At 39.3% G+C, this 26709-nt stretch overlaps 2 protein-coding genes and 1 long non-coding RNA gene across 8 annotated transcripts in view; all 3 read left to right on the forward strand.

Moving 5' to 3' along the window:
* Positions 1–26709, forward strand: part of LOC138012963 (coiled-coil domain-containing protein 93-like) — a 298808-nt gene that overhangs the window by 248950 nt on the left and 23149 nt on the right. The window contains exons 1-8 of one of the 6 annotated variants that reach the window (XR_011125126.1): positions 17730–18418; positions 20119–20773; positions 21458–21510; positions 22487–22583; positions 24889–24922; positions 25261–25361; positions 25663–25713; positions 25802–25888. Coding sequence is in view for 1 of the 6 variants with exons in the window: in XM_068859909.1 (XP_068716010.1) it covers positions 25663–25713; positions 25802–25875 (125 nt within the window). In the remaining 5 variants the exon portion in view is untranslated. The other 5 variants (XR_011125123.1, XR_011125127.1, XR_011125125.1 and 2 more) reach the window with 5 other exon arrangements.
* LOC138012971 (uncharacterized) lies at positions 1049–6728 on the forward strand. The gene is made up of 2 exons (XR_011125144.1): positions 1049–1170; positions 5444–6728. It is a non-coding gene; the product is annotated as an uncharacterized lncRNA (long non-coding RNA).
* Positions 12911–17223, forward strand: LOC138012952 (protein NLRC5-like). Its single transcript, XM_068859896.1, has one exon. It carries the CDS (start codon positions 13200–13202, stop codon positions 16092–16094), a length of 2895 nt encoding a protein of 964 aa, XP_068715997.1. The 5' UTR covers positions 12911–13199; the 3' UTR covers positions 16095–17223.

Here is a 26709-nt window from a genome sequence, read left to right on the forward strand (position 1 = left end):
AATGAACTGCCTAGTAAGGGCGTTGTTAGAATTCTCCATATGAAAGTTTAGATCCCCAGCAATCATGAGACTACCTAAGGGCTCAGATAAAACATGTTCTAGCAGTGTAGAAAATTCCTCAAAACACAGTGCACACGACGGTTATTCAAAGAAAAACTTACACTTGCCACGGATCAACATTGTCCAAATCGATTTCTGATAAAACTGCGTCGAAAAAAGCGTTGATCTCTCTCCAAAATCATTTTTTTGGACGTCGAATAAGTTTCTGCCATACATTTTCTCACAGCTACTTGAAATGTTTGCCCCCTGGCGATCCCAGAACCCTTTGCGTATAAAGCACGGATCCAATTACTGGCAACTCATTCATTGACTGTCGAAAAGGAATTTTTTTTTTATTTTCTTCGCTGATTGGGTTTAAAAGTTTCAGCCGATCAGCCAATCGGAAGTAAAAGGTAATTCAATACAATGACGCGTTACCCGCGCTGCACGTTACTGCTCTTCGTTCTGATTGGCGTATTTGATTTTCTGTAGCTGTTATTGGCTAAAGTGTTGACATTTGTTCGATTTTGGGGCATTCAGTTGAAGACCGTTCTACTGTTCTGGTTACACTTTTAAAATAGTACCAGATAAATAAGCAGTAGACCCTCTAGAGTTTACCGTTGTGGATCGCTTCTTTAGATTGAAACAAGAGAAAATGAGAGGACAGAGAGGGAGGCTCCCGGTCCAGCCCTTGGGATATGTCATGTCTACAAAAGTTATTTTTAGACGAGCGGAAGTCTTTGTTCTAGCGGAAGTCTGTATTCCGAGACGTCCTCATGCAGGCCAACCTCGGTCTGATGTTTGAAAAAAAATAAATATTCATTAGCCTTCCACGTGCGCCGCCATTTTCTCTCTTCACTAAGAACCTGAGAACGAGACAAGACTGCATACGGACGTCTCGGAAGACAGACTTCCGCTAGAACAAAGACTTCCGCTCGTCTAAAAATAACTTTCGTGGACATGACATATCCCGACCAACGCCCTGAGCCTCCGTCTCTGTCCCCTCATTTTCTCTTGATTGAAAAGAAGAAGGTGGCCGAGAAGCAAAAGAGGGACGCCTTAAACCAGCAATACCTCGAGACTGTAGAACAAGAACGGCTGTATTACAAAACGGTCAAAGATTTCACCGAAGTAAGTTGAATTGTTTATTTTTTGTAGAGACTACTTGGATTTTGATGACTTCGTCGAACTACATCGATTCTTCTCTCAGCCAATCAACTCGCTTCTTGTGTACTGTTAGGGATAACGAATTGCACTCACCCTACGGGCTCCGGCTCGTACTTATCTGTTCCTAATTATATGGCTGCATCAAAATCCAATATTGCCAACATATCTATTTTATGATGAAATGATATATGAAATGGATCATATTTGAACTGCGGATATGAAATCAAGTGAAGCTATGATCCTCGCAGTTATGAACGCAATTTTTGCAATTGCGTAGAGAAGCCTGAAAAATTCAGGACTTCAACAGGGTTTGAACCCGTGACCTCGGGAGCTCCCAAGGTCAGTGGCTTCATAGCTCAGTTGGTTAGAGCGTCGCACCGGTATCGCGAGGTCACGGGTTCAAACCCCGTCGAAGTCCTGAATTTTTCAGGCTTCTCTACGCAATTATAAAAATTGCGTTCATAACTGCGAGGATCATAGTTTCACTTGAGATCTATTTAAATAAATTGGATAGTTTTTGCTGGAACGTTTACTTCAGCTATACAACCGTTTACTACTTATACAAATAACCATACTTGACCAACAGCATACATTTTCGTTTATTACTGCGCTGACGACAACTACGTGCAACGACGTTTCCTGTACCTCGGTAGTGGTGCATCCGAACTGTACTAGTAATCGGAAGGTCGTCGTAGGTTCGACTGCAGCAAAGGAGCACTCGGATGTTTTCCGAATATCACCGAATCGTCATCGGAAAAAAAATACATCTCATCTTTTTATTTGCTGGGGTAAACATTAGGCTCGATTTCCGCCGCTCATTCGAGTTCGGGTATCCTCCCCGGGAAGACTGAGACGGCTGGACGCGTGAGCGATAGATTATGTCTGTGACGTAAATTCAAAGTATAATTTATGCGAAGTTAATAGTTGCGGGGAAATGGCATTAGACAACACAAAATATTGATTTTAATAACAGTAATTACATAACAGTGCTTAAATGTTCCTACAAATCCAATGAAATTCAGCGTCAAGAGTACGGAACAATCAAGAAAGACTTTCAGTTGCGCAAAGTTCTATTTTTGAAATGACTTTTTTGTTGCCGTAGCTTGAAATGAAAACGGGAGACAGTAAGCATGCAAGTATAAGCTCCTCTATGACTCCGAAACACGGCAAAGGTTGTTTAACGAGGGAACTGTATAGTTATCAACAACAGGGCCTAGAGTGTTTATTTTAAATTGTTCAGTGTTGGTTAATTACCTCTAACAGAAAGATACAACTGTCAGAGCTTTAACAATGAAATAGAAGGTGTGGAAACTTTAATACCATCTTGTACTCACTCTTGGCCACACTATAGTATGACAAAGACGAATTACGCAGCCAAAATGCCTTTGAAGACAAGTTTTGAAGAACTTTTTTGTAAGGCAATCGCTCACAAATACTACTCTTCTATCTCGTCCAAACATGTGTTTTATAGCTGTTAACGACTCCGGCACCTGAAAAAAAAAGGGTTCAATTTTCCACACCCCACGCTCAAAAGATAGTCAATTGGCCAGGCTTTGCTGATTGCCGCATAATAATAATAATAATAGTAATATTATTATTATTATTATTATTATTATTATTACATTTTAATTGTAGGCGTTTTGAAATGACTGTTTTGTTAGTTTCCTATTCATGCAATTATTAATATTATGAAAAGTTTGTCTCTTTCCAATCATCGCAGACTTGTTTTGTCGTATGTTATCCAGTACCTGTACATGATAATGAAGACTGAGGCATTTGGTTGTTGGGTAGTTTAAAGCAAGCTGAAAAATGTCCTCATGCTGTGGCCTTGAGGTTTTTACATTTGGGCAGAGTTTCAGTCCATCTTAATCTGACTGGGAACATTTATCTCCAAGTGCTTTGGGTTTCATCCACCATCAAAACATTAATTTTTAACATTAATTATAAGTAACTCAGAGCTACCGGCAATTACATATGACTGTGGTTCTATGGTTTGAGATCAGGCAAACAAATGGCTTCAAACTTACATGTAAGCATAAGCACTATTTTTTAAAACTGCCCTGACACATGGGCTAACAAATTGACTGGAGTATTGCAGGTGAAAATAATTGAAAAACGTCATTTGAAACTTATGTCATTGTGAAGGATTCTCTAGTGCATGCTTACGTTGTCATCAAAACTTCAAATTTGGTGATTTCGCGTCGTTGTTAAGGCCGGTTTACACGGTACGACTTGTCGGCCCGACGGTGTCGGATAGCAAATCTTGCGTGTATTTTGACAACCGATGAACATCCGATTTATGGAAATGAAAATCGGTCCGATTCAATGCAACAGAGCCCAGTTGTTCGAAGGGTGGATAGTGCTATCCACTGGAAAGATCACTATCCACTAGATAACTCAATTGCTTATTTTGAATTGTTTATTTTGTGTGAAGACCACTTCGATCTAGATGGCTTTGTCGAACTACCTCGATACATCTTTGTCAAACGACGCATTGCTTTCATTCGGAAGAGATAATCTAATTATCGGTATAAACTATGGTATAATCTAATTATCGGTATATTTTAAGAATATACGAATTAATATACGGTAGAAAGTGGTGGTAAATTGTTTTTCATTTTAATTGCGCTTCCAAGAGCGGGAAATATGCTATTCCGTTGGCGCCGTAAACGGGATGCAGACCCCATCACCACACGGTTCTTGGATATTCCACTTCTTTTGCTATTCCGGGGTATTCCCCCTCGAATAAGCGCCCTCAAATATCAACACTAGGGAGTTCAAGAAATGACTCAGTTCTCATTGGTTAGGAGAAATGCAGTTTCGGTGCAAAAGGTTTCGGTTTCGGCAGTTTCGGTGCAAAAAGAAGTAACAAACCAAGGATTCTGATTGGTCAATGGTCAAAGGAAGTCACACAAACAGCCAATCAAATGCGAGCCCGTTCTGGCGCAATTTTCACGTGATTGCGTGATACGAGTGCATTGTTTGTGCTCGATTACGACAATTTTTATCTCGAAATTTTCTCGTGAATATTATTAATAAGTAACCACATAATTCTTCTCGTACAATTTTTATAGGTTATCGGATGATTTCGAGTGCAATTTGGAATAAATAAGCAAGTGTAAATTTTGTCAAAGACGCACAAAATTGCTCGCGCCACAATTTATAGTCTTTAAAAAAATGTACAAGTGCTTATTTATTCGGATTTGCGCGAGAAGAATCATGTGATTTCTTATTCATAATATACATAAAAAAATTCGAGATGGTTAAGCAGAAGCAACGCATGCTTATAATGCAATCACGGAAAAATTACGCCGTCCAGGGCTCGCATTTGATTGGCAATCAATGCAACAATTTCACCTTTATTGCACTATTCTCACTGGGGGTCATCATAATTTAGATATAAGTTGAAAATTTCCGTGCATCTCTTGTTCTATTGGAGAACCCTATTTGCATATTATATTACCATTTTGGTATAAATAGTCTTGTTTTATCCCGTAAATTTCTCTCTTTGGCTTTGAACGGACGTCGGGTGTTCGACCCTCCCACCTCCCCTCAGCGATTTCCAGCGTGTTGCCATGGCGCCCACTCCTTCCGCTTCCGGGCACGTCTCTTTCCTTAACTTACTTCTTCTCGGGGCGTTTGTGAGTGAGGACTCCCAGTGATAATTTATTACTACCTATACAAATAACCATACTTGATCAACAGCATATATTTTCGTTCGTTTCTGTGCCATACGCTACGTCGGTAATGGTGCATCCGAACTAGTAATCGGAAGGTCGTCGTAGGTTCGACTCCAGCAAAGGAGCACTCGGATGTTTTCCGAATATCACCGAATCATCAGAAAAAAAATACATCTCATCTTTTCATTTGCCGGGGTAAACATTCACTTTGTCCTTCATTACAACAACGTGAAAGAGCCTACTGCAACGTGAGCTCAGCATACCACAATGACCCGTTTATACTTTGTCTTTAATCAGAAATGTTCCTACAAATCCAATGTAATTCAGCGTCAAGAGTATGGAACCGTCGCGAAAGACTTTCAATTGCGCAAAGTTCTGTTTTTGAAATCAGTGACTTTTCCGTTGCCGTAGCTTGAAATGAAAACGGGAGACAGCCCTTTGTGAAACAAAATTACTAATACCAAAGAAGCATTTACCCTGCACCAAGTACAGTAAGAGGTGTCTGCTTGAAGAGTTAAATCTATCGCTGTGTAACTATTGAGTTGCTTTTCTTGTAGGAGTGCCACAAGAATGAAGTTCTTCTTTCCAAGCTCAAGACATTAGGACTATCTTAGCTTTGTGGTCTTTAACTGTTGTCAATTACACAAGATATATTTCAATGTTTAACTAATTGTCTTTTAAAAGTGGAGTTTTTTTTAATCTGATTGTTACGCGGTGAGAGTGGTGATTTTAGGCGCTGTTTCCCTGTAATGAAATCTGCTGTAGTTGTTCAAAGCAAGGCTATATTTGAAGCTGGTTGAATATCATGACGACCAAGAGAAAATTAAGGTTACAGGAAGTGAGGGCGTGGTTCTGCCCTAGGGATATGTTTTCAGATGAAACAGAAATGGAAGTGTTTTCAGAGACGTCCGCGTGTTCAAACACTAGGAATCAAAATTGGCGAATCGTCATCTTGCCCTGTTCCCGATGTCTTCATGTATTTCTTTTTTTTTTTAACTGTGAGCCCCAAAATTATGTTAGGCACAAGATATGTCACTCCTTGCACTCCTTTCCGCCTGTTTCCTACATGCAAATCCGCTCTCGTAGGTGCGGTTTTACGTAATGTAAAAAAATTTTTTTAGTCCGTTATGTAGGTGTATAAACAGGTCGCTTGTGTTGTATTGTAAAACATCCCTGACGAAGTGTGCGTTAGTCACACGAAATGCGTAGGATAAAATAAATCGTTTTACAACTCTTAGAGTTTGCAGACGTGCTGCTCACTAGTTCAATCTTAAAAATTAAAAATTAAAAATAAAACAAAAAACCCCGATGTCTTCATTTGACGTCATGTTTGTATGAATGGAAACCGACTTCCGTTTCTAAATTAACTTCTGTGAAATTTCTCTTTATTTTGTCTTGGTAACAGCCAAGGGTTTGGTCGATTTTACCCCGTTATAAGCACTGATACTGCTTCAAATGACCAGACTTTGGTGATTATTGTAGGGTGATTTTGCGGCAGAGCGATCTCTCGATGCCAAAACTGCCGTTTGGATATCAAGAGAGAGTAAGTTAGGTTTGCGGCCATCTCTTACGGTAAACCGCCCAAAAACACCGTCGAAACACAGTTTCGTAGGTGGAAAATTTTTCAAAACTATTGTTTTGAAAATGCTTTTGGATTGCCATGCGAATAGATGAAACCTTGGGTTTTTGAAAACGGTGGCGTAAAACTGGGTTAAAAACGTGCCAGTGTGGACCAGACACTTGAAATCATGGATCGTTTTCACTGAAACAAAAATAGACATTTTAAGAACGCATAAACTCATCAAATTGTACTTTTATTCAATAAAAATATCATTTTGTTTATTGCTTGTAAGTTGTTTCTCTATAATTAACACGCTTGCAGTATGAAAATGCGAGTCAGTTTCAGTTCGATATTCACGATTTGGTTTCGACTCGAAAAGTAACGGTGGGTTTCCAATGGAAAAAGCCATAAGAATGCAAAAAAAAAAAAAGAAGAATCTTACATGTACTCCAAAAATCAGGGTAGGTCAAAAAGCTAAATTTCGAGATTGATCTCAACACTTCAGTCAAAATGTATTTCCGGTATTTTTTCCCCCGATTTTAGATCACGTATTTCCAGTCACACGTTATAATCCATCAGCTGAAGGGTATGCTTTACGAGTGTGCGCTCAGCTGAAAATATACGCAGACCAATCATCACAGCTGTCAAATAACATAAGCTGATGTTTGCGTAAAACAACTAAATGCAGTCGGCGAATTACGATAGCCAATAATATTTGGTACTCTTGCTGATTTGCTGAGAATGTAGCTTTGATTTTTGAGTCAATCACTAAGCTTTAAAGAAAGCACAGGGCTACTCCAGTAGTCTGATGTGTGAGCCGTCTCCTCGTGGGCGAGGAGACGGCTGACACTTCAGACTACTACTCCAGGAAAAAGTGCTCCATGTTGTAGCCAGCGTAGCAGCCTACCCTTTCCCTCCCCTCCCCCCTCCCCGTCCTCTTGGGTCCCTACGCAGGCTATCCAGGTTGAATTTCTTCAAAGCAATCAAAGCAACTAGGCTGGGAGCTGGTAGTTTCTAGGCCTGGGAGAATGGCTCGAAGTGCTTGTCAAAACTGCACTGACAAAATAGAAGGCTACTGGTAACCTATCCTCTGGCCGGTATTATTTTTTTTACTGTAGAGGAGGTTCTGGTTTTAACATGTGCGATTGCCATAGTCAATTCTGTGACAAAGCACAGAATGTATTGGAACTGGAACTCTGCTGCACGTGTTACCTACAGCACTAACTACTACTGGAAAGCTGTTTTACCAACTTTAACGGCTTTGACAACGTGAAAAGACCCATTTTAATTGTAGTTAAATTACGTTGCTCATCAATTCGCGTATGAGAGCACTTGCTGATACTCAAGCTCGTTTGAGCGGTCAGGGAAATTAACTAAAAAAGTTGAACTCACAACATTTGTTGCAACTGTGTCTGGGAACGGAAGGCTCATGGACGAAAAATAGTAAGAACAGACAAAAGTTTCTCGCATTTCGAAGTCGTCCATTCTGCACTTTAGGAAGTGATCTCTAGCTCTTTGCTATTACAGTATCCTGTTTTAAACACATTCAACAATAAATTTTCATCAAACTAATTAATCTTATGCACCGAAAATCAATGGAATATTGCTCCGAAATTATTCAAAGTGTTTAAATGAATAGCCATCACTGCAATCATAATTTTCAGAAATGTTTGTTTAGTGATTCGCTTCAATGCGTCCCTTGCGAAGCAGTCTCAGCTTGGCGGCCAAAACTGGTTTGACGACAACACCATGACGAGAAAGCTGAACTGTCTCTACGCATGGAATTGAAATGAGGTTCTAGTGTTGTGCAACCAGAGGTTTCTTTTTTTTTTTTTTTTGTCCTCGACCGTTGATTTTGAATCGCGGAGCGTTCTCTCCGACCTTGCAAAAAAATTCCTCAGGCACCAAGAGTATTTTCTAAATTTGGCTTGCCTTCTACTGTTAACTTCCGGCTTTTGCGGTACTTTTTGGTGCAAACGTTAAAGCAAAAAAAAATGACGTGGCATCAGATTAGACTGAAAAGAAGAGGAATTAGGAAGCGGAAACAACATCTTCAGTCCTTCGTTAGTGTGTGGAATAAACTTTTGCTCAGTGAAACTGCAAGACATGAATGAAATGCAGGAAAACGTCCGTCAGAGCAATTTGCAGTTAATTTTTTTTGCAGACTATTAATTTAAAGAGGAATTGAGAGAGTTTTACTCAAGAACGTGTCTTGTTATCTTTGCACTGAATTTATTACCAACGCTTAAAAAAGTAAAAGACCGTAAAAACGGGACAGGACTTTACAAAATAATCAACGTGAGAACATGTGAGCCAATAAGCCACTGCTGGCACGACATCTGGGTGACCTCTCAATGGTCTAAATGTCAACCTCCGCCGACTTGAAAAAAATTAACTGGAACGCTGCATTCCATTACCACCCAACTCAGTGCCTTCTATTTTTGTGTAACACGTACCACAGACTTAAAAGCTTTGGAAAAATTTATGGAGATGACATCAGTTTCCAGTCCACTATCAAGAGCCCGGCCAAGTTCTTGGAGGACTTGCAGCAGCTGGGTGGTGCATGAGAGACTTTTAAGGAAGCCATGTTGCATGTTAAATAAGCAAGGTGAAATATGCGGTAGAAGACGATTTAGAACACATTTTTCTTGGACTTTAGCCAATATCGGCATTAGAGGACTTGCAGTAGCTGCGGCGATAATTTTCTACATCTATTTTCTTGTCTTGTGCACAGGACAAATATTTGCCGTTTTCCACGCAGATAAGCAGTAACAATTTAGAAAGGACGAATTTATAAAAGCAGTTATAGACTGAGCTAGAGTGTTGGCGCATTTTTTTAGCACAACCGTAGGCAGAATATCAGGGACAGGTGCTTTAGAGGATTCAAGAGATGTCAACAGTTCAGTAACTTCCTCAGTGGTCACTCCAATTAGGTCTAGATGATTGTTGATCAGATCGAGGATTTACATTAACTTTATGGAATGTTGGACAAGAAGAGTGATCTGTATAAATAGAATTGAAAAAACGTTGAAACGATTCAGCCTCTCACGTTGGCGTCAAAACCTCCAATTTGGCGATTTCACATCGTAAAATCTAATTCCGGTTAGCCGAGGCCGGCATTACGATGCTGGGATCGCGGCTAACCGGGCTGAGATTTTTCCATGTAATCGCGTTCACCGGGGACAGCCCGGTTAGCCGGGCCAGCGATTTCTAACCGCATTACTCCACTTTAGAGCAAAATGGCCCACGGAATAGTCGTTTTTTGTGTTTAAATAAGGATAAATAAGATACCAAACCATACGGCTTCTTTAAATTGAAAGGTGGTGAACTGATTTTTTAATAACAATTTAGCGAGACAAAACGTCTCTCCATTTCTTCTTGTTGTTTTCTTTTTTCACTTGACATATTCATTTTAGGGCCTCTTTACACGAGCCCGGGTTGCTTTTTACCCCCGGTTGAATCACCGCGGCGGGTAACCCTTTTGCAGTCAAATGGTTATAAGCGTTTACATGAAAACAGTAGTCAAACTGGGTCAGCCCCCCCTTGCCGGGTAACCCTTCTCAAGACTCGGGTTGACCCGGCTAGAAGGGTTGAAATTTCTTCAATTTCTTCATGTAAACACTGGCGCATCTGACCCGGGATTGTTTGAACATCACTTTTTTTGGCGGCTCAGCGTTCTCGCCCATGCGCAGCCTGTACCAAAATGCCTGATAACGTTAACACAAATTGATGATTGTGAGATGTGATGATTGCATGGTTCGTCTGTCATTTTTCTCACTGACAAATAGCCACCAAATAGCCACCAGCCCTTTCAACCCAGCGAAAAGGGAACTGACCCGGGTCAGCCGAGAATTACCCAACCCTCACCCAGCCCGGGCTCGTGTAAACGTAAAATTCGACGCTGAACTGACCCGGGTCGGTGTCCAACCCGGGCTCGTGTAAAAAGGCCCTTAGTCACGCGGAAGCCGGGCGGCTGGCTCACCTCATGTGACACCGGGCTGAAACTCATCTCGGCAAACCTGACCAGCCCGGCGGCTCATGTAGTCATATCCTTGTTTTGTGGTGTCCTCGCTGCCGATCGCGGCGTAGATGTTAAAGTCCATGAACTGTCCCTGATATCATTGCCGGGATAACTGAAGAACATACATAATCATGCTGCAAGTGCAGCACGGATTTTAGCAAATACGTTTGCTGTCCTCTGCATAACAACGATTTGAAATCACCAAATTTGACTGATGTTTTGACGAAAACGTGAGCATGCAAAAGAGAATCTTTCATTCTTTATTTTCACTCTGAAACCAGCTGAAACCGCTCGTACCAATTTTACTTTTAGGATACTCCGGCCGCATTGTAGGACGTGAACGAGATTTATTAATCGTGAAAGACTTATGATAAAGCAAAGTTATATTTTGAGGTGACGTTTTCGTTAACAGGCGTCGCCGTCGTAGCTCTTAATTAATGTCCCTAATAACTTGAGGAGAGGGAAAAACCGGAGTACCCGGTACAAAATTAAACCTCTCGGAGCAGTGTAGAGAACCAACAAACTCAACCCACATATGGTCTAATCCGGGAATCGATCCCGGGGCACATTGGTGGGGGGGGAAGGCAAGTGCTGTCACCACTGCGCCAGTCTCGCAGTTTTTTAGGACTGTGAATTTTCTGCCCGGTTATGTTTTCAATCTTCTAAAATGATTTTTTTAGTTTCTGCTCACGAATTTCAGAATTGGTCTTTTCAACTGCAGCTCAGGGCACAATGCAATTGACAAAGCCGGTCTTCAATATTCTTCTTGGTTCAGTGATTCATTCATCAGTTAGGTCTTTCCAAAGGCAAACCTCGCAGCTAATTAATTTAGATTGCGACATTCAATTACAAAAAAAAGGCCAATACACAATCAGAATGCAAAACTTCTAACTACTAAGTATAAAGGGGTCAGCGACTGATGCTGTGAATGAGTTCTCGATTGTTCTGATCCGGTAAAAAACAACACCGTTTTATCATTGTAAAGCTCTTTGAGAGCAGTAGACAGAATGAGCTATGTTTATACGTCATATATTTATTTATTACTTTTATTTCATCGGGCTGATCGCGTGATATTAGCCTTCTACCGGAGGCCAAAGAAATGACAATAAAACTCTCAACTTTATGATAATCCATCAAAATTACTGACAAAAACAGTAAAATATTCATATCCTGTAAAAGGCTAGCACTCCGTGGCTGTGAACTCTCATTAAATGAAATGTTAAAATGGATCCATGGAATAGCACACCTAATTTGTTGAAATATAAAATTTCGATCAGTAGCAACTCATCGTCAATCGAAGAAAAACAATTACTGACTTCATGAAAACAAGATGAAATTCTGGCCAAATGAATTTTTAAAGCCATCTTTTATCACGGATGTCAATTACACAGTGTTTAGAAAAGATTAATTAAACCTACATTTTATTCACACCAACCATGACCACTTTTTTTAACCTGAAAATACTTTAAGTAAAATGTATGTAAAAAAACCTCGATACTGTTAAAATACCGCACCAGTGGTACCTTGGTCTTTCGTTTAATCGAAATTCATCAGTTCATTAGCTAGCCTAATAAACCGTTTTGCCTAAGCTGAATCAATTGTTAAGTGTCTGTGTTATCTCGCAACCGACACTTGAACCAACTTTAATTGTCTGAACTATTTCAAACTCTTTTATTATTGTGGTAACTACGGCCCATACTTAGCAACACAAGTTAACTTGCCTAGGTGTCTGCATGATTACTCAGAACTAGTTGCACAACACCGTCCGGCTATGATTTTTCAAGGCGCATTTACACTACAGAAAAATTTGGGTCCGTTCCTGTCAAAAAAGAGGTACGGACCCATAACTGGACTTTAAAATCCGGCTTCGCATTGATAGATCTAGACCGACAATTAGATGATTCAGGTCACTTTAGTTATTGCAAAATAACTTGTCTTTATACTTTGCTGAATTTTTTACACAGAGATGTTTTCAGAGTTTTGGTATTCGGCCTGGGGGCAACAAGACTGAAGAGATCGCGGAAGACATAACCGAACTCGGCTTCAATCGCTTCAAAACAAATACATTATGAATAGTCTACAAGCGTCAACGGCATTCAGTCAATTTACAAAAGTAGTTTTTGGAAAAAAAAAACCTTTTAAAGTAAGAATAGGTCGGCAAAGAGATAATTTTGTTTTCTCGCTCTTTCTCAGAATTTGACCTTTGCAGTGATTCGTATACACACAAGAGTCGGAGTGAAGGGAGCTTGCATTTTGGTGAAAACAGAAAAACTTGAACTGAGTTAAGAATAGGCGATAAAGTGTTCTCCAGCTCTTTCTAAGAATTTGATCTTTGGGTGATTATATCAACGCAAACGTGACTCGGACTGAAGGGGGCGGGGGGTGCATATTGTTAGAAAAAAAAAAGAACAGTGCATTAGTTAAAACTATTTTATTAGTTGTTTAAACTTTCAAAATGACTCACTACGGATTTGTTCGAAAACTCTTTTTGTCACTCTGATTAGATCTTTTCTTATTGAAGTCTTGGCAACTAGTTTTGTTTTTAGCTTGCAAAGTGAGGTTAGTGCGGGTCAATGAATATCTGATTGCATGTTCAAACCATGCCTTATTTAGACAGATCAATTAAAACGTTCAATTTGCTGTCAATCTTGGCCTTATAAAGACGCCAATTCCACTGCTTCCGCCACACCCAGCCCAGAAGCAAATCGAGAAGGATCAAACACGAATCAAAATGAATTTCAAAGACTTGTTTATTCCCGAAACTGTTAGCATACTCAGTTATGTGGCAGTTTTCTCTTGGATTTTACTTGATGGCATAGTGAGTGTGATATTTTTAGACATGGAGATCAACGAATCAAGATTCGACGTCGGCTGCGATGTGAAAACCACCAGCGAGAAGGATTTTATCCAAGGAAAGTGCTTCGACCAGTACCAAAAGCAATTCTACAAACTCGGCATTCCTCTCTACCCCTTCGTCATTGTTAATTTCTTCTCGATTTCTTTGGTGTCCCTTGTTTACTCCCTGTGCATCAAGTCCACAGTTAATAGACTCAAGGGCGCACTCAGAGATGCGGAACGGAGGTTGAGCAATCGAAGACGAATCCGAAGGCGTTGCCTTTTCTTCGCATATTTTTCTCAACTTGCCGCAAAATTTGCTCTGGGGATCATTTTCATTGTCTCCCTAAAGACCGACTTACTCTATCCCGGGCACTTTCCCGCAGATTTTACCTGTCCTGTTGAGAGAGGCAACCAGACACAATCAACAGTTTACAAATGTATCAACCAGAGAGCAACGAAAAAGAATTTTTGGACAAATGCTGTGGCAATGGTTAACGGCATTTTTGCATTTTTTGCTTTCGTGGAGATTCTCTGGATCTTATCACGAGCTAAGAAAGGAAGAACTTTTATGGACAATCGACAGTTTTATGCTGATCATTTGAGATCGAACTCGGATCAACAACAGGAAACACCTCAAGAAGAAATACCGTTAACTAAGGTAGAAAGTGGTTGTCAACCTGCAGTGCAGGAAGCCGTCACTGTCCAAAATGCTCCTTCATCACTGCATACGGGTGAAGCGGAAGAACTCGCTCGAGAGGAACTTGTACTGACAGAAGCCATTAAAAAAATGAAGGATGATTGCTTAAATTCCACGGAGCAACTCCATGACTTGAAGCAACCTTTTCGACGGAAGCCAGGCGAAGGCCCAAAACCCAATGATCTAAAAACTGATCAAATTTATGTCAATGTGGCAATCCATGAAGGCAGAGCTTTTCATGTCTTTGCGCAAAACAGAAGCGAGCAGCTCAAACAATACCCGCCCAATTCTAAGGACTGTCTGTACGCCACGCCAGACGATCTCATTGACAAACAACACAAGAATGTCCTTGTTGTCGGACGTCCTGGCAAAGGAAAGACATTGCTAAGCACTACAATCCTTCGAATGTGGGCATCTGGTGAAGCCTTTAATGGAGATCAAGATGACAAAAAACACGTTGTTGTGTTCCTCCTGAAATTCAGGCGCTTTACAAGCAATCTATTGCTTAGTCTCCGTGAACTGTTGGCTAAAGCAGAAACAGTTGAGCGGTTGTATGATTCTATGTGGAATTTTATTATTAAAAACCCCAGCCGAGTTCTTTTTATTTTTGACGGAGTCGATGAATTTTCTGCGAAAGAGGATATCGCTAGAAAAGACCACACATGTTACAAGAATGGCTTGGAGGAGAAGATGCCCGTTTCCGCTTTATTCAACAAACTAGCCAGAGGAGAACTTCTTGATGGTCTAAACATAATGACAACAACAAGACCAACGGCAGTGACCTGTATTGCAGATGTGAACTTTGATAGAACAGTCGAAATCCTCGGATTTACGTCCGAAAAGGTTGAAGACTATGTCGAAAAGTTTACACAAGGAGTTCCCGACGCAAAGGACAAAATTTGGGGACACATTAAGTCGAACATGAACCTGTTTTCATTGTGCTACATCCCAGCGAACTGTTTTCTTATTTGTTCTTGTCTTTGGGAAATTATCAGTCTCACTGATACAGCACACACCCTGCCGACAAGAATGACTTATATTTACACGATGGTTGTAAAGATTTTCTTTTTCAAACACAATCGGCAAAGCAACGCTCAAGGTAATCTCAAAGATTATATGTACTTGCCGTTTAACAAGCTCCCAAAATCTCACAAAAAGATTTTCAAGAGACTGGGAGAAATTGCTTTTGAGGGAATAAAACAAGGAAGATTGCTCTTTGAGTCAGGCGAAGTTAGTGGTTTGGAAGATTGTGGACTTCTTCACAGATTGCCAGCCGGCGCCAAATCCCGTTTTAATGAGCCGCCGAAAGCCCAGTACTGCTTCACACACTTAACGCTGCAGGAATTCTTCGCTGCAAAAAATCTTGTGGAGTCCTTGAGTAAAAGGGAACTCGAAAACTTTGTGTCAAAACACATTAACGATGGTGCATGGCAAATGGTGCTGCAGTTTGTGGCTGGATTACTCGAGCCTGATCCAGAAAGAAAGAGCTCAAACAGCGACATTTTTATCAAACTGCTTCCAATGTCGACTGAGGAGATATCCGAAGGGGAAATGATGGCTGATGACTCGTTAGAAGAGACAAAAACATTTACCTGTTGGCCAGCTTATGAAGACAGACACCTAGCACTGAACTTATGTAAGTGTTTGTACGAGATTGATGATGAAAAACAGCAGGCAGTGTTACAAACCAAAATTAAGCAAATTGGCTTTAACGCCGTAGATTTTAGTCGCTGTTCACTCGGGCCTGTTGACTTTGCTGCTGTCTCGCATTTCTTAGAAAATGCTTCGGGAGTTTTGTGTATGGATTTGCACTGGAATAATCTTGGTTCATTGGGTGCAAAAGAAGTGCAAAAGTTTCTTGTGAATACTGGATGCAAACTAAACAGCTTAAACCTCTGTTATAACAAGTTAAATGATGAAGCAGGCGAGCATTTATCAGCAGCACTAAAGCACAGTAATTGCAAACTAAACAGCTTAAACCTCAGGGGTAACGAGTTAACTGATAAAGGAGCCGCGCATTTAACAGCAGCACTAAACCACAGTAATTGCAAACTAAAGAACTTAAACCTCGCAACTAATAAAGCCAGTTGAGCATATTAATTGCAAAGTTTTAGTTTGAATAAACTTAAACCCTAAAAACACGCAGTCGTTTCATTTCGATGTTTTTCAGCTTACGAAATTGAAAGTTTGAAGTTAGGACGGTAACTAAATCAGTACGAGAAAAACTGAAGGTTAAAATATTTCTGAGCCCTTTGAATATAAAGGGACCATGGTTTCGTGAAAGCTTTTTTAAATAACAAAATTATTATAGGTTCAAATGTAACAGATGAATGAACAATACAAGAGCAACAAAGTCAAACAAATTTGACAGTAAATTTTGTTTATTACACTGTGACGTACAAGCAATTTCATTTAAAATTCAGCTTACCAAAAATAGCTTCACAAAGACAAAATGTCCAACTATTTCGTAAACCAAACAACTTTTTTGAAGTGTCCATTGTCTCTGTGTAAAACATTTCAAAGCTCAGCTCCTTGCACTTCTTCCCAATGAACTTTTGATTATTCAATGCTTAAGTAACTGGAATTTGTACTGATAATGTCTTTAGTTCTATGCTTCACTTGTACTTTTTGTATAAAGTCCATTGTAAACTGATAGCACAGGATCGTGTTTGAAAGGCGCCATCGAGCATATTTTTCTTGTAAATATTGGTTTTGGTGGAAAACCATAAAAATGGTGAGTTGATATTCAACTACTTTGCTGATGTCATCTACGGATCCAAATGAACCAATCAAAAAGAAGTTTGTTGTTAAATTAACCAATCACAAAAAAGACTCAGGAAATGTCTTGTTTTCTAAGAGGTCCAATTATTGAATGAAATGAACCAATCAGGAAAGTTGAGGTGAAATTTGGATCCTAACTTTCATTAACTTTCAGAGATTTTTACTTTGTGAAAAATTATAATACTAAAAACCACACCCCGAGGTGGTGTTAAAGGTAGTAAACAAAGTAGTTCGTAAAACAAATTGCCCTTCGAGGAAGACACCAAAATAGTGAAAAGTTTGTAAATAATTTCACCTTTTACTTTTTAATTGCTTTGTAAAACTCAATTATTAATATGTAACCGAAGATTTGTCATAATGCATGCTTGAAATTGTTTGCAAGTGATGGTTTGTAACATTTGAAAAAGTAGTTGTGGTTTAATTAAAATTTTGAGATGAAGTTTTGTGTGTTTGCATGAATAGACTCACTTTGTCCTGTCACGATACGCTCCCCATTCTTGGTGACGACTTCCCTGTGTTTTGAGCTCTACCCCCGGGGCCCCTGAAAATTATTCATTTTAAAATTCTAAAAATCGGAAAGAAACTCCACCTTTAGTAATTTATTGCTTTTGCCATTTTAGCCCTTTCAATTTCAAGCAGAAAGTAAAAATAAGAAGTAAAACATCTGTCATTCTACCGATGATCCCCGCTTATTTTTTTTGATATCTCGTCGAGAATTCTGAAAGTAACATTTGCGAGCTTCAAGAACCCCCTACAAGTTTGCCTCTCTGGCGCTTGCTTGTTAGCCCCCTCAATACAAAATACGCTCCTCCGTCCCTGAATAACGTGAAGGAGTGTCAAATTTCCCCAACAGTAGCTCTGGTTTTCACCCCCTCCCTCAAGAATACTCCTTTGCATGCAAGCGAGGCTGTGATGTAACACTATTACCCCACCCACGATAAAAGGAGTAGTGACTTTACAGCGGAAAACTAAGGAATTTCGTGGGTCTTTTTTAATTTTCGGTTTTTGTTTTCGTCGGGATTCTGCAATCTACTCCGGATTTTTATGACTTTATGTTTTTCACGCGAAAATCATTCGCGAATACAAATCTCTTCCCCACCGGTACACGAGTTAGAAGAAGGCACAGACCCACCATTGCAGTTGAGTTGGCCGAGAAGAATCAACAAGCGAAATTGCAGGACTTCACTCTTGAGATTATCGGGGCTTAAATGGAATGGGAACTTTCCTCAAAAGAGCAAAAATTTTCCTTTCTCGTGTTTCTTTTCGATAGTTTGGAGTCCTCTTCATAATATTTTCGTCGTTGTTTATTTGTCCTTGTTTAAATCGAACATTCCTGTGCTCTTCAGAGGAATTGACTCCGAAAGCCATGTTGGTATTATTAGAGCTCCAAGAAGACAACAAGATCCCCAAGAAATCATGCAAATTTGGCAAAGTAGTTGTTGGAATCACAGGAGCCACAGCACTTGGAAATTGTTCTTGTCAATGTACCGTTTGTCACGCAAGCTCTGAGAAGAATTTGCCCTCGTTATGTGCCAGCGACAGAGAGACAAGTTGCTAATATTATAAAAACGGCAAAAACCTCTAAAAGGCAAGGATCGACGATGGTGGATTTGGGCAGCGGCAATGGGAGAGTGGCAAGTTTTAGTTTAAAACTCGTTTATCATTCCACACGTTGAAGGGGTATAAATTCTTGGGTTGCACCGTCACGCAATTAAAAAAATATTTCGAAACTATTCAGTGAATAAACCGTCAAGGAATTACATTGTTATAGGAGGTAATATTTAAGACACTTCCCCAAGTTTTAGGACTGTACGTTTTCCCGATCTTCAAATATTTGTCGAAATATTTTGCACAAATTTACTTAGCCCAGTATGGAGCCACCATGTTTGGTGTACCTCCAAGGGACACCAACATGGCGGCCGGAAAATAGTGTAAACATCTGGAACTAAAAGACTAAAACTCCCGAGGTAAGTATATATTTTTCGACAGACACATTCATAGCTGTATGTCACGCACCTCCATAACTCTGAAATTTAAAATGTTACTGTTTCTAGACGATGCATGTTCTTGAGCTGAAAAGTTGTTCACGGATATAAATTTACCCCCTCTCATGCCTGATGAAGATAATAACTTTGGTGGCTCTTTAGTTTCAGATTTTACAAAATGATGACATTACGTGCAACCCAAGAATAGGCCCTTTGCGTGACCATGTCACTTGAGAACGGTGACCTTGTGTGAACCTGTCCACACTTATCCGGATATTTTAGAATCCTCAACTTTTATTCTCCGGATTAAAAAGTATTCCCATCCACACGTAGCGTATTCAAATCAAATTTGCCTGTCTACGGCTGTCCGAAACGTATCCGGATTCAATCTAGTACTCAGGACTCCTCAAGGAGACAGAGGTAAGAGAGCATGTGCCATGAAGCCCTCGGCAGCAATCTTAAGAAAGGAACTGGATCTGGATTTAGTGTCCACACAGTTCTGGATTCCTAGTGGATTTAAAAATATCCATTTTGGAGAGTGTATTAAAAAATTTCCAGATTTGCCAGCAAATTCAGCAGGTATGTGTGAACAGAAGGCGTATCCGCAAAGAAAAAAACTGCAGATTCAAAAATATCTGGGTATGTGTGGACGGCGGCCTGAATCCTAAAAAAAATAGTTGTGGTACAAAATAGATGCTAGAAATGGAAGGAGCGTGATGAAATTAGTGAGAATGTCAATTTTGAGGCCACTGACATTTAGACGAGAGATTTTACATTGATTTTAATGCTTAAAAACTTAAGCTTAAGTGAGATTTATATGGAAAGCAGCTGCTGGAGGGCAAACTTTGCCTCCAGTACCCAATTCTTTTACAATTTTTAAAGTTTCATACCATTCTAAAATCACGTTTTGTACCACAACCATTTTTTATAATTGACAAGGTCATGTGACACGGTCATGCAAAGGGCCTACTCACCAATGAATAAAAGGATAATGATGATGATGAAACGGGCCTTCTTACTTGAATTTTCTCAATGATTTGGTCACGAAATGACAGCAAAACCATCAATCATAATGATCATTTTATCATTTTAATAATTATTATGTACATACTTGGATGTAGTTTTGTTCAGATATGTGCTAAGTTCTGCACATAGGAACATGGCATTGTTCTATTGCCAAAATTGTGGTTTTGTCTGTTTGCAATCCCTGTTACATAGTAATACTGTCGTAAACTTTGTGTTTTTGTTTTGAAGCTGGTACAACTTTAAAGCTTCATAAGCTTGGTCAGGGTAAGACTATTAGCTCTTGGACTGCCTGTGAATGAAGTTTGATTTTGACCCTCTGGCAGGTATTTGCCACTGCTAGACATGGTTACCAAGCTCATGGATGTGAATTAAATCATTGGCTGGTTTGGTATTCAAAACTGCAGGCAAGGCTACAAGGACTCCATAAGAAGGACACATTTACCAGAGCTGACTTGTGGCAGTTGAGAAATTCACTTAACTCCGGGCATTAAAGTGGTCTTAATCTAGAATCTGGCTGGCTATAGTGGAAGTTCCTATATTTACCCATCACTCAGCAATTAATGTAGCTGTTAAAATAATGAAGCATTTATAAAACACATTTTAATGCCACATTTCATGTGCCAAATCTGCTGTCGAGTGGGAGTTCCTATTTCCTGTCTGCACAAAAACTCAGTGTAAGGAATATCTTAGACGTAATCTGTTGCCTTTGCTTTCACAAATGCAAATGGTCTGATTTTGTAAGATTCTTTGTTAGGCCAGTAAACTGAGGTCCTGCATCATAACCTTAAAGTCTGTAAATAACCCTGTGAGACAACAATAATTATAGGAAGAATCCTCTTCATAATACTGGGCATAGCGGGTCTTTCAGTTCCAGCAATGATTTTTTTGCATTCCAGCTGTACTAAAGTCGGGGTGAAAACAAAGTTTGCAGGACAACAGATGAGCACAAAGAAAACTTAAGAGGGTGCATAGCCGAATGTAAATGACAATTTTGTTACCATTGTAAAAAATTAATAATAAATGAAAAGTACGATAATTGTAGTAAAAAGAAAAGAGGATTGGCTGTGTGCATTCTGTGACTTGTTCTGTTATTAAGTTCTTTTAGACGAGACGTATGGTTTACAGTCAAGCTAATAATGTCACTGAAATATAATCTTGGAGTTTCCATGTTTGAATGGAATCTGGGAGATTTTTCTGAAAGTTGCTGTATGAAAAATGCACAATAACGGAACAATGATATTCATCAAATGTTTGAAATAGTTTTCACTTTTCAATCACCTTTTATTTTATAATAAAAGGGAAGTTCATAGCTTCAAATTTATTTTCCATTTATCAACTGAAGGAAAATATCTACGGGAAATTCAGAATCTCAAGAATGAAGTTCAAAACTGGCACATGTGCAGTTCAAATTTTAAAACTACTCAGGTCACGCGTGACATAGCTTAACTGTAACACCTTTATTTTAGACGGCTAAAAGTCCAACCCTTTGGACATTTAAATTACAAAGGCAGGATGGTTTTTGTTTGTTTTGGTGAGGCTTATAATGGCTTGAGGGGTAGTGTGATTCTCTTTCAATTATTCTTGAGCCAAAAAGGCAGTGATATTTCTTTGATACATCCCAAGAGGACATTATTCTCAGTGATCCTGTTCTTTTACTTACAGGTTCAACTCTGCAACTTGGACATTGTTGCATGATATTTGGAGTTGCTGAGATGGTAAGATTTTAAAGAAGCTTAATTAAGATGTAACAGTTACTTTAGACATCATGTTTACGAGAGGTGTTTGTCCTTACCTCAATACAACTTTGACACATTTGTTAAATTAGCATTTTTACAGATCAGCTGGTTACTAGAAAATTGGTTTCTCATGCAGCTAAAAAAGATCTTTCCAGCCAATCACAAACCTTACATAATGTTATACCCTTGGGAGTGAGATAGGTCTGTCATGAGATATGAAAGGTACTAAAAAGCTCATCTAAAAATGTCCTGGTGTCCTTTAAATAATGGTGACATAGTTCTAGCATGAGAGTTGTATGCTCCAGGTTGTTCCCGGCTGTTGATATGAGTAAGACTTTGCTGGCTAGCAGCAAAGATGAGTGCATGCTTTATAAGAATAATAACTAGATAGGGGTTCTGATGCTACAGATTGGGACATACTTGACCAATCTCCCAGAGAGGCTCTTCCGAAAGAGGCTCTAGATTTTGCCACTGTAAATGCCCTGCAGGTTTTGCAGACCTGCCACTCATTTTGTATTTGCTAATATTAAAGAATGCAGCTGTTGAATTAACATGTGATAACAATGTCAACAGGAACGGAAAACTAAAACAGAAGTACTGCGTAGAAAAGTGTGTCCTGTCATGCATTGTAACTTCAGTCATAATGATAAGAAATACCTTGACACATGGGGTGAAAACAAAAACATTTGAGATTAATTCATTGTTTATATGTTGCTTTAGTTCTTAAACATAGATAGCTGCTCTGGAGGGTCAAGAGTCAGATGTTGTGCTTCGGCATGTTGGGCACCCAACTTGTTTTCTGTGTTTTGGCCAACAAGTTGGTAGTGTGTTGGTTATTGTTGGTGACATCTGGGCAAACACATCAGCCAATGAATTGGATGATGCGTTTATAGCATGAGATTTTTTACCAATTACCTATCATTCACACATGTTCATAACTCATCTTTTGTCCCAGGAAACCTACAAACCACGTCGAAGGTATCGCAAACTAGAATCCATCTCTAAACTCATAAAGAAACAAGAGTTCCAACAACGCTACTGGAGTCTGGTTGGTAAGCACACAAGCAAACACAAAAGCTCTTTAATCAACATGGGATTGAGACATATCCTTAATTGTTGAGTTTAGAGGAACAGTGTCACACTATTTTAGTCAAACCTCAAATCACTAAAAGACGTCCTTGCATCAGTGAAAACCACAAAATAATGGTGAAGTTTTGTTGCCAATGACCATTGAAGTGCACTGAACCTGATTCTTTGTTGTTTATGGCCAAGGATGGAGAAGATGGAAATGGGTTGAAACTTGAAAAACTGGCCATGACACGGAGTTCTTTCAAGTTTTGTCTTTAGAAAAACACCTAAAATTAAATATGAATAGCTCTTTGTGCCATAAATATATTTGATATCTTGTTAGTGGGTTGTCAGGATAGTTGTATGTGTGAGCTTAAGTTCTAATTTAATTAGGTTTTTACCCATTAATTTTTTGACCTAAAAACAGCAAATTAAGCATGATAGTGCCCCTTTAATGCCTACCAGCTCTTCAAAGGTGCTGTGTCATGGCACTGCAGTTTATTTTGTGTAGTTTTAACAATTACTCACCCCTACTTGCTATGCAACTTAATGTTAAGCCAGAAAGTACTTTTCTTTTAAACAACTCAAATCAAAGCTTTGTGGTAAAAAAATGTCTGTCGAGCATTCAGAATTTAAGTTACAAACAACACAGATAAACTTTGAAAAACTTTTAGGCTGAACAGTTTTCAAAAATCCCAATCAAAATCCATTTCAATCTTCTCCAATTTTGCCCATCCGTGCCTCCTTTTGTATTTGCTGTTTTATTCAAACCTTGCTTCAATGTTTTAAGCAGTTATTTTTATGTTTGGTTTGATTTGGTTGCCAACTCCCAGTCATGGGACTGGTTATAAAACCTTAAAACGCGAGAACGTTGTCGCAATCGATGTTGAACTGACTGTGGCAATGCACAATCTTTTGTTTTCGCTTTGCACAGGTTCACAAATTAGTTGCGTGTATTTTAATCGAAAGATTTGATCGGTTATCTTTTCAAAAAAGGTGTGTTTTGTGTACCGACAAGGCCAAAAATACAGACAAAAACATGAAACAAGAAGACTTGAGAGTTTCATAAACATTGCATTAACTATGCTTTGATAACACAGCTCCGTTAAATTAAACTTTTTATCAACAATTTCTAAATTGAGTTCAAGTCAACAGATCACACATTCACATTACAAAGGTGATCTCCTCTTAAGGCGGTGTCTACTAATTCAAAGGTATTTTTGCGCGGTTACCCCCAGTTTCCTTTTTGGATACCGAGATACTAAGTTCTGCTTCCTCCGCATAGTTTTGAACCTGGATGCCAAAATATCCCTGTATTAATAAGCACCAGCCATAGGAAATCCGAGTATCTCGAGATGCGCAGAACGTATGCGCAATAACAATAGTAGGCACCGTCCTTAACCTGACGACAAGCAGTCCAACGTTTAAATGTTGGTCAACAAAATGTTTAACTGTGTATCATATACATGTAATGTTGGATGCTAAAGTAAGCCATTCAGCAGACTGGAAATTGTTGAAAAAAGTTGATGGAAATATAGATGAGCTATGTTCTGTTCAACAGGTTTCCGTTACTTGAACATGATTCATCAAGTTATTGTTTTTCAGTTTCTAGAAGCAGACAACACACGTTTTAACATTTGTTGCACAACGTGTCGTCAACTACAATACGTGATTTGCAACCAATCTCTAGAGACTCGGATAACAATAATATTATTTATTTATTTAATATACAATAATTATTTCTGGTGGACAAACAAGAGGAGCCAATGAGAGATCTTTTGGTTTTGCCAACCAATGTGGCAGCAGTGATGTTACATGAAAACCACCCATACAATATGACAATGATTATTCATTTTACTATGATGCGTGGAGTGGTCATCCATTTTCCTGAGGAGCATGGGTCATGATAGAGATGCTCTTTCCACCTTGATTGAATGTCACTGATCTTTAACTCTTTGTAATGGTCTAAAGCCAATAGACCAATTTTGATATATTAAAATTCAGTCCTAAACAATAGGCATCATCTCGAGGCTCTGGGGAATAAATGTAAGGTTTTGTATGAATTTATTCCCCAGAGCCTCGTGATGATGCCTTTTGTTTAGGACTGAATTTTAATATATCCAAAAATTGGTCTATTGAAACAATATTACTGTTTTAAGTTTTTTGTTTAAAATCATCTGTGGCTTCACAGTTACATTCAATAACTTCCAAAGTAGGAGCCCATTCTTTCTCTTTTCCATTGGTTTCTTTATTTACCTGTGCTAAATTTGTATTGTTAAAATTCCACAGGCAGTATGGATTTAGCAAAGAGCATAGAGACAAAGTAAGTCAATAATTAAGAGACAATCATGATTTTCTTAACGAACGATCCTCAAAGTTGAAAAAATGGCCGGGTTTAAATAGGATTTAAGCTGATGACCATGTGATTGTGCTGCAAATGGCTCTACAGGTGAGCTATCAAGTGACCTGGGAGCTGCTCAGTTGCGCATGCAGAATAGAACCCATAGGCAGTGAAAGTAGGATGGAGGATAAATGAAAACTGAAGCGGTAGTCATTGTACTAGTCTCTGTATTCTCTCTGTTGCAACCAGTAGAGATATTTGATGATCAGTGACGAGAATGTACTTGTAAATGCCATTGTTATTACTTCCTTTTTCATTAGGAAAAGGAACAAGCTGAGAAGAAAAGGCTGCTGCGGCCGCCATCCCTGGAAGAGTGAAGTCAGAATCGGCAACTGAAGAAGATGAATATGTGGTGGAGCAGGTATTGTACTGGTGTAAAATGCTGACAGGGTTGCATCTGGTTCCTACTAGTTTAAATCCGTCTCTGGTGGATACTCTAGCTGGATCTACCACCGAACAGAGACACTTCACAACTACGTGTGCTCCTCCGATCTGAATCACTGTGACATGTTAACACGTGTTTTGCACCCCGCTATTTTTTGTATTTTATAAACAAAAATTGTTACATTTATTGTTGTCTTGATTTGAAAAAAATCCAATTGCTTGAAATTTCGTAATGTAGCCGTACCGAAGTTTTGAAATTTCCCCAAATTTTGTTCCAGAAACGTCTAAAATCATTGCTGAAGGGAATTTCTGTTATGGAAGGAAAAGAGGTAAGGCAGTGAGGGGATTCATTTGTGTAGATAACGTTCATTTTCTGTGAACATTAATCGAATGATTACCGATATTATTTATTTTCAGGGTGCACTATCATCCAGTACAGTTGGATCAGTATTTGGACTTCAATCGGAGGAAATCTCGCAGATTGCGTCTGAGTATGCTGAACGGGTATGTATGGAACGTGGTGATAATTTTGCTCTAAGTACTGACAGATTGTTTGGGATTTTTCAAACGTAGGTTGCCAAAAATTGTATTATACTGAAGTTGTTCTTCTGTGGGTGAAGAGGTTAAGAAAGTGATTCAGGCGGCTGAATTTAGTCCATATTAATTTGATCTCACTAAACTGAAATAGAGACTTCTGCACCAACCCTTTTTGAACAGTGGAAATGTTTTAAAAAGTGTCTAATGGGTGACTGGAAAGGCAGATGTCAGTACAATGGCAGTGATTTCTCCAAAGGTATCTAAAGATACGGAGTGTTGGTGGGCCAGACTTTGAACCTCTGTCCACTTGCACCAAGCGATGGACTCAATTGGTCGGGCATTGAACTACAGTGCGGGAGGTGGAGGATTAATCTCCCACCCAACCATTCACTACTTTCTCAAATCCCATAATGCACCTCCCCCCCCCCCCCTTCCCGCCCTTCCTCCAAAAAAAAATTGCATAGGCATCGTTTTTATGGGATTTGAGAAAGTACAGAATAATACTAAGGGTGCGCTCAATTGAACGGAATAAAAATATGTGGAGTGATGATTTAAAACGCTATGTCTGGCGTTTCGAAGCAACAAGAGTAATAAAGATATGTTTAAAATAGCATTTTAACAGGTGTTCGACAAATTTAATGTGAATCTCCGCAAAAATGCAGGATTTCTAACTTCTATTCCGTGTATTCCTAAACCGGAATACGGTCAATCGAACGCGCCCTAAGATTCTTTAGTCTCCTCAGATAAGGACCACAAATGGGAGGTGCCGTCATATATTTGAACATAGT

Source organism: Montipora foliosa, chromosome 8 (assembly GCF_036669935.1).
Source record: "Montipora foliosa isolate CH-2021 chromosome 8, ASM3666993v2, whole genome shotgun sequence".
Taxonomy (NCBI): Eukaryota; Metazoa; Cnidaria; class Anthozoa; order Scleractinia; family Acroporidae; genus Montipora; species Montipora foliosa.

Excerpts from the sequence above, each read along its gene's own strand:
- LOC138012952 (XM_068859896.1), top strand. The coding sequence starts at position 13,200 with ATGAATTTCAAAGACTTGTTTATTCCCGAAACTGTTAGCATACTCAGT.